This window comes from Schistocerca piceifrons, chromosome 2 (genome assembly GCF_021461385.2).
Source record: "Schistocerca piceifrons isolate TAMUIC-IGC-003096 chromosome 2, iqSchPice1.1, whole genome shotgun sequence".
In the NCBI taxonomy this organism is placed as follows: Eukaryota; Metazoa; Arthropoda; class Insecta; order Orthoptera; family Acrididae; genus Schistocerca; species Schistocerca piceifrons.
Window position 1 is genome coordinate 425,346,451 of NC_060139.1, and position 16,042 is coordinate 425,362,492.

At 37.7% G+C, this 16,042-nt stretch overlaps 1 protein-coding gene across 1 annotated transcript in view; it reads right to left on the reverse strand.

Annotated features, from left to right (window-relative positions):
* LOC124776714 (ATP-dependent zinc metalloprotease YME1L-like) overlaps window positions 1-16,042 on the reverse strand; it is a 94,612-nt gene that overhangs the window by 23,412 nt on the left and 55,158 nt on the right. The window contains exons 7-10 of the mRNA XM_047251826.1: window positions 12,360-12,603; window positions 10,671-10,803; window positions 9,094-9,196; window positions 4,480-4,705 (exon numbers count right to left, since the gene is read on the reverse strand). Of these exons, the coding sequence (XP_047107782.1) occupies window positions 4,480-4,705; window positions 9,094-9,196; window positions 10,671-10,803; window positions 12,360-12,603 (706 nt within the window). The remainder of the gene's footprint in view (window positions 1-4,479; window positions 4,706-9,093; window positions 9,197-10,670; window positions 10,804-12,359; window positions 12,604-16,042) is intronic.

Below are 16,042 nucleotides of genomic sequence, written 5' to 3' on the forward strand. Positions count from 1 at the left end.
GCAATTTCCTGAATGGATGCATCACATTCTCTCATGCCAATAACTTGCCCCTTCCAGACTCACTGATTTGATGGTACAGTTTGCGAGGCATCCTGCAAGTCCGCTCAAGTCACACGGATCCATTACCTCCAGTTAATTGTGACAACAAGAGCCATAGGCACATTTTACCAGTAGGTGGCGTTGCGCCACAATATTGATATTGACCTTGAAACCGCGGGCCAACGTGGTTCAAATACTAATCATTTCTTCAGAACATACTAATGTACATGTCCCGTGAATATGAACGTCCTCTCTTTAGTCGTTTAAAGTGTTCTGCTTTTTCTGAACATGAGTGTATTTTCTTGTAACAGTAATTACAGAGTGTACTACCAGCATTCTGAAAAGACAATGAAGAGCTTCCAGATATGATTTGCTTAAGAACTGAGAAATTATCAGCAACTAAGTAGCACTTGTTATTAGCAGAAGAAAGTGCAGAACAGAAGACAAGGAAATTATGAAGGGCAAATAAGAATAGGCCACTATGAGAAAGGAAGGGTATGCACCACACAAAGACACAAATAAACATATTATTTTAGTTTGGATATCGAACCTGCATTTCTGAAAACTGAGCTAGTATATTTCCTGACCCCTCCCCCTCAAAAAAGAAAAACCACTACTACTTATGCCTACCTGGTGTGTGTGTGTGTGTGGGAGAGAAAAGGGGGGGGGGGGTGAGAGAAGGGTTGGGGGAGGGGGGGGGGGAGTGTACAGTTAATGGTATTATTGATAAAACAACAGCAAATGTCTGACAGCAACAACTTCCCAGTATGAGTGACGAAATAATCTCCTACAAACACTAGAGTTCTGTAGGTAGCTACAAGTGACAAATGAGAGCAACCTCTGAGCAAATTCACTTCTGACAGTATTTTCAAAAGCATTCAAAAAAATATGCTAAGATCATTCAACATCACCGCCAGATATAAGTAAAAAGGCATTGGACTCTGAAACAAATATACTGGCTGAACAGAAAACGTTATCTGTGAATGTCATCTATGAGTCCTTAACCAGTATTGTTTGCCAGTGGGAACATTACATGAACTGACAAAAGCCTTTGATAATGATGACAGCAAACTGTTAATGTGGAACTTCCAGCACAATGTTTTTGAGTCATCAGTCTTTAGACTGGTTTGATGCGTCATGCAACTGCTTCTGTTGTGCCAATCTATTCATTTCAGTAGCACTTAATCCAATAAATTGTTGGGTGTATTCTAATCTCTGTCTTGCACTGCACAGCACCCTCTAACAAAGTTGAAATTACTCCCTCTTTTTGACATGTCCTCTCATCCTGTACCTTCTTGTATGTATTTTATAAATATTTCTTTCCTTAAAAATTGTGTGGAGGGCAAACTCAATTTTGTGTGAGTCTACAAATATTAAGAATATTTTTATAGCGCTCTCGAATGCTCTGATTCTTTCATTTCTCAGTTTTCTCACTGTCCATGATTCCCTTGTATACATTCTTAGAAATTTCTCTGAAAGTGAGGCCTGCATTTGTTATTAGTAGACTTCTTAGAGGAAAGAACACCCTCTGCCAGTTGTAATCTGCTTCTTATACATTCTTTGCTGAACAGTAGGTGAGAAAGACTTCAGCCTTGCCTTACACTACCGTATTTACTCGAATCTAAGCCGCACTCTAATCTAAGCCGCACCTGAAAAATGAGACTCGAAATCAAGGAAAAAAAAATTTCCCGAATCTAAGCCGCACCTGAAATTTGAGACTCGAAATTCAAGGAGAGAGAAAAGTTTTAGGCCGCACCTCCAAATCGAAACAAAGTTGGTCTATTGTAATATGAGACACAATTTAGGTAGAATAAATGACGATACAGCTACAGTAGTTTGGTTCTAGTCGTAAGCTTAGCAGTTAAGCTTTACCAGGTAGCCATTGCTATACGTCAGGCGTGCTTCGTTTGGTTTGAATCGGTTGCTTATTTTTCTTTGATCTGATAAGTGCTGTTCTCTTTGTTATAGGTGTTTACGTCACTCTAGGCTGAAAATGCATCATTGTACTGTGTCATGCATTGTTTGTCGCCTTCTGATAATAAGTGTTTACGACCTGTCGCCACTCGCGGCATGGCTTGCTTTTGTGCGCGCTACCGCTGCTTTAAAAAAAAAAAAAAAAAAAAAGAGAGAGAGAGAGAGAGAGGAATTGTCTCATTAGCGAAACAATGGCAAGAGACTGCAAATTGCTGTTAGTTACACTGCTGCTTTCTTTGCTAATGATGAACAAGAACCAAATAATAGACTGCGTATGATAGATGTTCTGAACGAGAGTTTAACTAAAATTTTTCTCCGTTTGAAAATCTTTGCAGACGCCTCTTTTGTACATCACATTCTGTACAGAAATTAGAGTCATCTTAGATTTAAAAATCTAGTCAGTTGCCGTGCTTCATTTCTGATTGTATCATTATTAGGCATAAGAATAATACGAATATAAACATGACACGATATGTATATTCTTCCGCATTTGCTGCTGTCTCACACTAGTTTCGTAGGTTATTGGGTAGACAGGATTTAAATGAGAAGGCATCAAACACGAAAGAATACATGGCAAAATGTTTATATTCATATTATTCTTATGTTGAAGAGAATACTGCATATGTTTCGCAATTCATAAAAGTTCCTATTAGCAACCATCTATTCTCACAGGTAGGAAAAAATTCAGAACGTAGAATTGGCCATATTGACAAACATCCCAAACAATCTTGCCAGTCGGATTTTCGTAGTATATTGAAATTCTGCTACATTCGAAGATGAACAATATGGAATTTGTATTTACTTCGTTGGATAATGTATGAACATGCAGTGGTTGAAACTCGGGGCGGAGAAAAAAAGCTCGTCTTCCACCTTTTCTTAAAAAAATTTATTTACCGACGCAGAAATTTTGGCGCCAGTATTCATCTTTGTGCCTACAAAGTATGCCTGTGTAGCGCTACATATATTCGACGGTAGAAGTTAGTTGTGGCAGCACCTACTGACATTTTTCAGAACTTCCGCTTGCTTTGCACTCGATTCTAAGCCGCAGGCGGTTTTTTGGATTATAAAAACCGGAAAAAAGTGCGGCTTAGATTCGAGTAAATACGGTAGTCTTGCCAGTCGGATTTTTGTAGTACATTGAAATGCTGCTACATTCGAAGATGAACAACACGGAATTTATACTTACTTAGTTGAATAATGTATGAAAATGCAGTGGTTGAAACTCGGGGCAGAGAAAAAAGCTCGTATTACAACTTTTTTTTTTTTAATTTATTTACTGACACAGAGGTTTTGGCGCCAGTATTTATCTTTGTGCCTGCAAATCATGCCTGTGTAGCGCTACATATATTCGACGGCAGAACTTAGTTGTGGCGGCACCTACAACATTTTTCAGAACTTCCGCATACTTTGCACTCGATTCTAAGCCGCAGGCGGTTTTTTGGATTACAAAAACCGGAAAAAAAGTGCGGCTTAGATTCAAGTAAATATGGTATGTTTATTGAGAGCACTTCTCTCTTTGTCTTTTATTCCTATTCTTTACTATTGTAGCTTATGACAATTTTCCTGAGTGTCTGAAGCATCTGCCTCCATTTTACAGTCTCTAACATTTGCTGTGTTGACAAATCCTATGTAAGTGTGTAGATTTTTTGTAATTATTCCCTAAATTATAAAGCACAATGTCATAACTGCATGCCTTCCCTAAAATCAAATTAATTGTCATACAACACATATCACATTTCTTTTCCATTTTTCGGTTTATTATTCTTGCAGCTAACTGTATGGCAATTATTGCATTTATCTGCATTTGTTAGCTTCAGGAGTGGTGGGTGATAAGTCCTCTGAAAGTTCAATTGTATGTCCCCAATCTCAGATTCCACATATCAATTTGAATAATCATTTGGTTGCCAATTACTTAAATTATTTAAGAAATTTCACTAGAACGTTGCAAACCTTCCAAAGCTCTGAAAAAGTCACATTCAAATATTGGATCCTGGAAGTCTTCCCAACAGACATTCATTTCTTCTTATATCATGTCGGCAGACAATTCTTTCCAATTGTAGTGGTCTCCAATGTACTCTTTCCACCTATCCATCCTCTTCTCTGAATTTAGTAGTGAATTTCTTTTGCACTCCTAATGTTGACATCCTTGCATCTTCAGTACATCGTCACTGGCTTATTAAATAATCTGCTAAAATCCTATTTCAGCAATAGGAAGCAGGAAGTAATTTTGGAAAAGTGGACTGCAAACTGGATGCCCCAGTTGAATAAGGCTAGGAATTACTCATCCTGGGATCTGTCCAATTCCTTTTCTGTTGTATTTATTTTTTCTGATTTATGCTAACAGGCCGCCCACACCCACAAACAATTAGTATAAACTTACAAAGTTTCCGTTTACTTGTGCACAAAAAAGGAGAGGGAGTGATGTGGCAGGGAGTAATTATGGAAGAAAATATTGCATTTGCTTACCCATAAGGACTTTGTCTCTTGCATTTTCAAGGTGCTTCATGGAAACAGAATCAGCACCATCAATAGCTGCTCTCAGTGCAGCTTGGTTCACCATATTTTCAAGATCTGCTCCTGTGAAACCAGTAGTACCTCGAGCTAACATTTCAACATCAACATCCTTGCTGAGTATACGGCCCAAGTATAGGTCAAGGATTTCCTTACGTCCTACATAATCTGGCACAGGCACCTGAAAACCAAAGAATGTTCCTTTTGAAAACATAAGCATTGGAAAAGTCTAAGAAATCAAAACACTAGTAAAAATATGTGTTTAATATGTTCCAATCAGCTGTTTTTATTTTTGTTGCTTGGATGCATAATATATTATAGATTTCAGAATTATATAACTCTACCTTCAGACAACCATATGACTGTCCGATCACTCAGTTACTTAATACAGTGAGCATTCAAATGGCGTACACATAAACAATGTACTTTGAAAGCCTACTTTACATGTTCATAGGTAAAAAAGACATTACCAACAGATACTGACATTCATAAACCTGTCTGACAAACTAACGGTGTTATGAAACATGCAAGTCAAGCTTCTAAAAAAACTATACTAAAGTCAAGGTATGTATGTCTAGCTAATGTCTTCTTTAATGATGTTAATAAATCTTTCACAACAGGATTCAAAAATGAATTAGTACATGCTTCTAATTACAGTGGGGTCTTGCACAATATATCTTCTCTGTGAATGGTGTTCAGTTTCTTCACTGTGTTCCACAGTAGATTGTTTGGACAGTCCTAATGTATCTGTATTGTCTTTCTATAATTCAATCTAATGCACATAATGATTTGAATGAGTTTTGCCGTGTGCTAGTTTGATATTACACAACAGCAAGCATATTAAGGGGCACTAACTGTTGACTAACACAAACTTTTGCTATGGTTGTTCTACAGCAGCTTGCATGTTAGTGGTTCTTGAACAGTCCAGAGAAGGAGGAAGGGGTGAGTTTATGCAAGACAGTTGTAAGTATTTCTATTGTAGTGACATGACTTAAAATACTTGTTAACACTATCAATTTGACACACTGATGAGCCAAAACATTATGACCACCTTTTTAATGGTGAAGTTCTTCACTTTTGGAGAACAATACAGCAGTGATTCTGTGTGGCATGGATTTAACAATTTATTGGTATTTTTCTGAAGATATGTGCCAACAGATGTTTATGCTAATTACAAAATTTCCACAAATTACAGGCTGGTGATTTGTGAGCACAGAGGTGGCACCTGATGGCATCCCAGACATTTGCCATTGGATTCAGATCAGGTGAATTTCATGGCCAAAACATTAATCTATGTTCACCATCAAGTTCCTCCAACCATTGTAGCACAAGTTTGGTACTGTGACACACAGTTATCCTGCTGGCAGATGCCATCACCATTGGTGAAAACTTCAAGCATGAAGAGGTGCAAGTGGTCCACAATAATGTTCAAGTAGTCCACAGGTGTCATGTTGCCTTCAATTACTACCACAGGTCCTATGGAAACCTGACATTGACTTCACTAACATGAGTCCATTGTGTGGTGGATATTTTGAGCAGTGGATGTTTTGAGCAGCCACTCACCTGGATGACAGTGTATCTGAATGTGACAATCGACCTACTGTGATAAGAAAGGTAATTCATCCAATCAGGTGAACATGGGGACATGCAGGACTTGCCTGTTACAGAGCCCCATGTTCAACACCGTGCACTGAAAAGTGTGCTCTGAAACACTTGTGTCTGCACCAGCAGACTGATTGATTGGAAAGTTGTAGGGACATCTAAAGATGAGTTATGCAACTCTGCACTCGACAACATATTATATACATAAACAACAGACAGTTGATCGAAACATTTCAAACACATATTAATAATACGAGGGTAAGTCAATTATTATCCGCAAAGTGGTTATAAAATTTTATTGTAATCAAATAGGAAACTTACAAGAACCTTTTCGACATAGTCTTCTTGCGTTTCAACGCACCTGGTCCATCGCTGTACAAGCTTCCTGATGCCCTCATAAAAGAAGATTCTTGGTTGAGCTGCAAGCCAGGAATGCACCGCATCTTTCACTGCTTCGTCCGAGGCAAATTGATGGCCCCTCAATGCCTGTTTGAGTGGACCAAACCAGTGATAGTCAGAAGGGGCAAGATCAGGATTATATACGGAGGATGATCCAGTACTTCAAATTTGAGTTCCTGGAGCTTTTCAGCAGTGTGGGCAGCAGTATGCGGGCGGACATAGTTGTGCAACAACACAACACCTTTTGACAGCAATCCTCGGCATTTGCTTCGAATTGCAGGTTTTAGCCTGGCGGTAAGCATCTCACTGTATCATACACTGTTTATTGTTGTGCCCCTTTGCCCATAATGTTTCAGTTCTGGACCTTGAGCATCCTAAAAAACTGAAAGCATCAGTTTTCCTGCGGATGGTTGGGTCTTGAACTTTTTCTTACACGGCGAATTTGGATGTTTTCATTCCATACTCTGCCATTTACTCTCGGGCTCATAAAGATGGCTCCGTGTTTCGTCACCAGTAATGATCCCGTCTAAGAAGTTGTCCCCTTCATTACCATGGCAATCCAAATGTTTTTTGCAGATGTCCAAGCGCATTTGTTTATGCAACTGTGTGAGTTGTTTTGGGACCCATCTTACACAAACTTTATGAGACACAAGTCTGTTGTGGATGATTTCGTAGGCAGAACCATGACTAATTTGCAGATGATGTGCCACTTTGTCAATAATTAATCGTCTGTCTAAGAGAATCATTTTACGTGAATGCTCCATGGTTTCTTCATTTGTGGCGGTAAATGGTCGTCCGGCTCCTTCATCGTGTAACACTTATGCAACCATTTCGGAATTTTTCAATCCATTTGTAGACACTCCGTTGTGGCAAAACACTGTTCCTGTACTGTACGGAAAGTCTTCGATGTATTTCGGCCCCTGATAAGCCTTCCAACCAGAAAAAATGGATCACTGAACATTGCTCTTCTTTGGCGCAAATAGACAGTGGGGCATCCATGATTAACGCCACAGCAGCAATAATGAAACTAACCTAACAGCTTGAAAATTGCAAAGATATAACAACAAATAAACAAAGCATGTGTCATCAACATAAAACGACAATACTACCAAAATAAACAAAAACTGAAAGCCCATGCATGCCATTTAGCATAAAATAAAAAATACATTGGACTATGGGTCCTTGTCTTACATTAAAATCATCCATTTAGATCCAGCAATCTGATGATGAGAGGTCTGTCTTTTGAAACACATACCTGAATTATGTAACATTCCATTAAACAATGGTTGAATTCTACCAATTATTTACACTACAGGTTATTACTGTAAAGCATATTAACATCAAATCACGACTAATTCTAATCTACCCACACTGATTTTTTGATCCCACTGCTCTTTTACTCAAGGCCATTTAGGTGCGTCATGTGTTACAGCAATATTTGGCAGCATTAGTGTTGCTGTTGACGTTGCAATGTGGCTGCAGTAGATGGCAATACAGCTAGGCAATATTGTTGATGTTGCAAGTTGTTGCAGATAGCTGCCAAAGTACTGCCAAAGGGTTGCCAGTGTAGCCCACCAAGGGTGGAGAACATTTTGTATTGCAGGCCAATAACTATCTCTGTCCTTTGTAAATGCTTCCCTTCCACTCTCACCTTCGTTTCTACTTCTCTTACCAACAGTGACGCATTCATGTGTCTGAAAGAAAACAATATCGATTTGCGTTTGTCTGAAAGTTTGCGTGCATACGTATAGCCATATCTGTTGCAGTTGTTTGTTGTGTACAACAATGGAGAAACCTGGAACTGAATCTTGCTGGGTATCATATTTAATGCTTCGTCACTGCAAATTTACTTTTATTCCTGTGGCATCATTTATTAATGTGATCCATTTTTGGATATTCATGGTCATCCATGTGTGGGGAATGGTTTTACAACCATAAAATAATGTGGCAGTTTCCCTAGCATTTTATTATTATGCAATCTAATGCTTTGCCAACATCACAGAAAAGGCCAAAATTTCTTCCAGAACTTAGTTTATTCAGTAAAGAAATCTTTGGGAGGGTGGGGGGAGGGGGATGAAAGCACAAATGGGGGAGATTGGTCTAATTATGGGTTATTTGCCTATAAACAGGTATTACTACTGCATATTTTAGGAAATGTACCTTGACCCATTGACTAGTTATGAAGTTTTCAGTGACCTAATATTTTTGTTGCCCCTTAAACAACTAAGTTTCCCCTCTTTGTTCTTGTGTTTTCAGATACTGTTAGGAAGAATTCACTGAATCTAATGACCACTGATTTGAATCAAATGTCATATGTCTCGTAGCTAATCACAGGGAGTTTTATCATTTACCTTTTCAAGTTTAGTTTCATGACTGATAACACACCACATTGTCTTTGCTGCTGTTAAAATGACATCTAGGCAATCAGCTACAAGAAATTTAAGTAATTTTTTGGGGGGCAACTGACTATCAGGCACTTACTCCTGACACTAATAATGAAACAGAGAACTATTTTCTACACATTAACATGATCAGAACACAAAATGTAAATTTCTGGAGTATCCTTACAGTTACTTCAACATCAAATCTTCCTGGACGGAGAAGAGCTTTATCTAAATCATCCCTCCTGTTTGTAGCTCCAAGGACTATCACTCCTTCATTCTGATGAAAGCTGCAACAGAGAAAATATGTAGATGTGACAAATTCAAATGTAAAACAAGTAAGGGGGAAACAATAAATCACCCCAAACAGGATAAATTGAAATTATAGCAGAAACTGTCTACTTATTTTGCCCTCTTTCATCCTGTAATTACATATATGGATTGTAAACTGCTTTTTTATCTCCATTTGTCTGAATTTTCTAATACTATCACTGAAGTAATATATACATCTATAACTTTGGAATGAGCTATTTCTGATGATTTCCAATATTCTACCTTAGATGCACGGGAAATAGTATCAACTGAGAATGGTGACACCATTCTTACATGCTATCGTAAACCTATGGCGTATTCCATTGTTTTGGACAGCACAGTTTGCAGTTGCCAAAATAATGCTGATAGTGCTTGTCGTCTCTACGGCCACAAAAATCAGCAAACTGATCTAACCATCAATACAATATCTGCCACAACAAAATGAAGCAACCAGCAATTGCACATTATTGAAATTATTTTAGATAAATACTACTGATTAATAGACATTACGTTGATAACCAAAATGACAATGTTGGTGCTCATATACGTAAGAGGTTTAAAATAGTGTTATCATGGGAAGTTGACACAACTGAGTTCCATGCAATTTTCTGTACTCAATTGAGCTTCACACAATTTTCTATACACACAAAGTGAAACTATGTCAGATTTCTTACTGCAGCTTGTTGCTAAAGCCCTTGGATACCAATACGTGAGAAATGCTTTTGTGTGTATATATATATATATGAATATAATAGAGGGAAACATTCCACGTGGGAAAAATATATCTAAAAAGAAAGATGATGAAACTTACCAAACAAAAGCGCTGGCAGGTCGATAGACACACAAACAAACACAAACATACACACAAAATTCTAGCTTTCGCAACCAATGGTTGCCTCGTCAGGAAAGAGGGAAGGAGAAGGAAAGACAAAAGGATATGGGTTTTAAGGGAGAGGGTAAGGAGTCATTCCAATCCCGGGAGCGGAAAGACTTACCTTAGGGGGAAAAAAGGACAGGTATACACTCGCGCACACACACACATATCCATCCACACATACACAGACACAAGCAGACACATATATATACTCAAATAGACAGGTCAGAATGTTTTCAGTTGAAAGTAGCTGTATTTTCGACCTACGCTAACACACAGGTATGTAAGTTTAACAGCTAGCTAGATATATCTAATTTAAGTGCTTTTATGTATCATTCAGCATACCTTTGAGCTATGTAGCGATCTCTCCTCATGCACTACATATAGTCAGCTGATACTATTTAGCTGCACTTTGACTCACTTAACGTTTCAATACTTAGCAGATGTTACAGGTGAGCATTTCACATCTTTGACTTACTGATACAAAAGCATTTAGCTTCAATATGGCACGACCAGCAGAAAGAAAGACATAGATACATACATACAAACAGACAGATAACAGATGACATATAACTTACCCATCCATTTCCGATAACAGCTGGTTGATTGTTTGATTCGCATATGGATGAAGAACAGAGTTTGTACGTTTTGCTCCAACAGAGTCTATTTCATCAATAAATATAACACATGGGGCACGATCTTTTGCTGCCTCTGTGAAAGATAGATTAAGTATAAGACTTTTGCGTAAATTCTTATCAAAGAGAAAGAGCAGGCCCACTATCTTGAGCTGACATGTCCAACTTGTAAAAAAGCACAATTTCTATTCTTCCTTGACTGAAGGTTATAATTTGTAAGATCACACCGATTATCTGGGAATGCTAAACAAATACAATATACCTAGGTTACCAAATGATATATTTTGCCCAATCTCTGAAACAGTTTCCCTCATTGTCTTTCTTCTATCACACTACAGTTTGCACACTATTTGCAGGTACCAGTGGATAGCCTTATCATTCCCTGCATGACACTATTCCATATTGGGCACAAAATGCTGCAAATCTGACCATCTTGCAAACTCACAAAGGGTGAAGGTCATCTTGACTGAGCATGCAGGGATTTAAAAGTGTCATTTCAATACCCCCTACTTGGGTTGTAAAAAACTCATAGTTTCATATTAGGTGAAAAATACACGCTCTTTTCACTTGTGACTATTTAACGAGAAGCGCATTCTTTAATGCTGCAAAATAACTGAAGAGCCCTTCTAGATGAATAAAATCTATAAAATACCGCAATAATGTTTAAAGACCATTACAAGAGGCTAAGCAATCACCAGCTACTCTATAACTGTTGTGCATAAAAGAGAGAAAAATAATTCTTTGTATAACTTTTATCCAGCCAGCCTCTTTCCGCCTTTTTCAATGTCACATCACCTAAAATACCTGCAGACATGCAAAATCCTAGGCATAATTTATTCCATGCATTCCTTACAGTGAAAACTACACGGTAGTGTACAAAATCATGTCTATCTTGTATTATCACATGCATGGTTGAAAACTATGTTCAGTTTCTCAATGACCACTTTGACAGCAGGCAAATACATCTTCACAATTGAGATAAATGCATATACTTCTGGATTTTGATTAATAACAAAATTTATGAAGGCAATGAATGCATCTCATTTTTTATTCGCAATGTTACTGCAAGACCTACAATGAAAATGAATGCATAATGGTCCTCACAATAAAACAGCATCAGCAGCATCTAAATGTATTCTATGTAATAGAATGAAATGCCTTGAGGATTTTGGCCATATGTAATTTACATCATATGCATGCAAATACTACTATCAGTCTTTTTGTGTCAAGTTAAAATCTTAACTACAATAAACACAAAACACAACTGCTATTTACAACTGAACAGTACAATACAGTGAGAGAACACAAGGGACATCATAACAGGAGTTAAAACTTGCTTGTGAAGCAGACACAGCATAACTTAATTTCTTATGTATACACTGTGATGTTTCACTTTTCAAGTTGTGAATGGAGGTGAACGATTCTGATACACTGTCATCCAACTAAGATGTGGATTTATTACCTGTCTCTTTCTAACTGTGGAGTGCAGAACACAAGAGCAAATTTTGCTGAGTTAATAATTATTGATTTGATGCTTGGCTGGATCAATTCTACATATTCAGATACATCTAATTACTTGGTTAAGATTGCCACAAATTGACAATAATTAATAAAATTCTACTTGGAACTCACTGAAGAGATCACGAACTCTCCTAGCTCCTTGACCGACAAGAATCTCATCAAATTCTGGACCAGCTGCATGAAAGAATGGGACTCCAGCTTCACCTGCTACAGCACGGGCTAGAAGGGTTTTTCCAGTGCCTGGTGGTCCAACAAGCAAAACTCCTTTAGGGAGTTTCCCACCCAAAGCTGAAAATTTTTCTGGATTCTTCAAAAATTCAACAACATCCTTAAGTTCTTGTTTTGCTTCATCAACCTGAAACACAGAACATATACCGTATCAACAAAACAAAGATTTTTCTTCTATCAATATCACAAAAGCAATTTACATGTCTAAAAGTTTTTGCTATTTAAACTTTGGGAACTATGATCAACAAGATGTCATATTTAAACTTCTCACTAACTTTATCACCTTGTATTTCGTCGAAACATATATTTTAATAAAGTGATGTGTATAAAGCATTATTACCACAGAGGTACAGAGGGAGAGGGGGACAGATAAAGAGAGAGAGAGAGAGAGAGAGAGAGAGAGAGAGAGAGAGAGAGAGAGAGAGGTAGCCACACTGTATAAAATGTCCCTGTGGACAACATAGAAAACATCACTTCTGGAGAATGGTCATGGCACAGCCTCAAGGAGAGTAGTTATTGACATGCAGCATTACTTACGTCAAGACACCTAGAACAAGATGATTGCATTAGCTAGGGGTGGTGACAGTAGCTACACAGAACAGGTCAAAAATAGGCTGCCTTTTGCAAGACTCACACTAAAACTGTTAACATACAGTGTAACCCCAGTTTTACATTCCCTTCAAATTTTCTACATTCACAATATAATTTCACATCCACTGCTTTTTTTCATAATTATAAATATATTGTGACCTACAGAAGTATATTTCATTCTGCCACTGCACATTTACGTACAGGTAAAGTCCTGACATCATTTATGGAATGCAATTCTCTAATTGATTATTTTCATTGTTATAATTCTCTAATTAGGTCTGATATCTCATCAAAGCAGTCAACATCACACATCGCCAACTGCTATTCTGCATTTCACATAATTTTCTTAAAAAATATTTTTTTTATGTATGATTTACCACATTCATGTGCAACTAACTGGTCCACCAGCCGAGCTATCCAAGCACAACTCACAACCTGTCCTCGCAGACTTAACTTCTGCCAGTATCTCTTCTTCTAGCTTTCATACTACACCGAAGTTCACCTTCACGCACTGCAGGGCTACCACTCCTGGAAGAAACTATACTGCAGAGAAAATAGCTTAGCCACAGCCTTGAGGATTGTTTTCAGAATGATTTCTCACTCTGTTGGGGAGTGTGTACTGATTTGAAACTTCCAATCAGATTAAAACGTACGTAACCCATGTCCAGGTCTTGTAATATTTTGCAGTCACTTTTGGACTTCTGCTAGAATATTTATGTAGACATCAAGACTTTTGAATGTATTTCTGAACTAGAAAACAAGATGGAAGGAATTCACAAAAATAAATTGAATCAAATTATAATTCTGAATTTTTCTGGTAAAAGCATTAACTACCAAAAGGCTAATGGAAATAAAACTTGGCAAAACCAACATTTTCCAACTGAAGGCCAGTACAATTAATAAAATCCATTATTAATGTTTTATAAAGAATGAGCTTGAAAAGTAATTTCCTTTTTTTTACAGCTATTGTTATGGCATCCCTGTGGATTTGCTGTTCTCATAGTTTTGTCATCTCAGTTATTGGAATAAACAGGAGACAAGGAGGCAAAAATCTAAACACATAGATTTACATCAGACACTGAAATATCATGCAAGTCTACAATGTTATCAGAGTTCAAGGTAATGAGTCATGAAACTCTCACAAAATGTTGCCAAGCAGCTGGCATGTACACACACACACACACACACACACACACACACACACACACAGAGAGAGAGAGAGAGAGAGAGAGAGAGAGAGAGAGAGAGAGAGATATATGACTATTGTGTGTAAGGGGTGGAGAAGAGCATTCAAAATGTAAATTAAGTTGCATTTTTCAGTCTACTGTAGCACTATAGATTGTAGCAGCAATCAAAAATATGCTGGAGGACTAAATGTCACAACCAGGGATAAGGATCGATTTTGATATCTGGGATGCAGAATAGATCAACACGATGGATACAAGCAATGATAAAGGCAAAGGGGTAGTCATAAGAAGAAGCAGCAACTAATCTCCGAGAATGTAAAAATTGTGCCTAGTTTTTTTCCATGTACTAAAAGCCAAAAAGAAACTTGTAAAATGAAGTCTAATTGGTGCAAAGCACCAGATGGTATGTGTCAAGCATGTGGTTATACTCTTAAACAGTTCCTTTTCAACTGAAACACATCAGATTACAATTAATTTCCCATCTTGAAGGATTCTCAATGATTCAGTTATGGTTCTGATGCTGTGACCCGTGTGTTGTCATTAACTGGAGATGCGGTATTATTTTAGTTACATTTTCAAACAATAGAGAATCCAGGATAGAATGTAACAATATTATGAAAAGGAAAGTTGCTACTTACCATGTAGCGGAGATGGTGAGTCACACATAGGCAAAAAAAAAAAAAAAAAAAAAAATGGATTGTTACAGTGTGTGTGTGTGTGTGTGTGTGTGTGTGTGTGTGTCTGTCATCTAGTTTTGACACAAAGGCCTTGATGGCAGAAAGCTTATTTTGTGACAGTCTTTTGCTGGCCTATCTACAACTTGGCTTCTCCACTATTTGGTAAGTAGAACTTTCCTTTTCATAATACTGTTTAATGAGATTTTTCTATTCACATATATCTATGTACAGACTTTTAATTGCTTGCAAAAGTTTGCCTCCTATTCCATAATCACGTAGAACAGACAATAACTTCCTCCTAGGAACCCGGTCATATGCCTTTTCTAGATCTATAAAACGTAGATACAATTCCCTGTGCCACTCGTAACACTTCTCCATTATTTGCCGTAAGCTAAAGATCTGGTCCTGACAACCTCTAAGAGGCCTAAACCCACACTGATTTTCATCAAATTTGTCCTCAACTAATACTCGCACTTTCCTTTCAACAATACCTGAGAAGATTTTACCCACAATGCTGATTAAAGAGATACCTCTGTAGTTGTTACAATCTTTTCTGTTTCCATGTTTAAAGATTGGTGTGATTACTGCTTTTGTCCAGTCTGATGGAACCTGTCCCGACTCCCAGGCCATTTCAATTATCCTGTGTAGCCATTTAAGACCTGACATTCCACTGTATTTGATGAGTTCTGACTTAATTTCATCCACCCCAGCTGCTTTATTGCACTGCAATCTATTGACCATTTTCTCCACTTCCTCAAATGTGATCCTATTTCCATCATCATTACTATCCCATTCTACCTCGAAATCTGAAACATTGCTGATCGTATTTTCACCTACACTGAGCAACTCTTCAAAATATTCCCTCCATCTGCCCAAAGCATCCACAGGATTTACCAGCAGTTTTCCTGACCTGTCCAAAATACTTGTCATTTCCTTCTTACCTCCCTTTCGAAGACTGCTAATTACACTCCAGAATGGTTTTCCAGCAGCTTGACCCATAGTCTCCAACCCGTTTCCAAAGTCTTCCCATGATTTCTTCTTGGATGCTGCAATTATTTGTTTGGCTTTGTTTCTTTCTTCAACATAACTTTCTCTGTCTACCTGAGTTCTA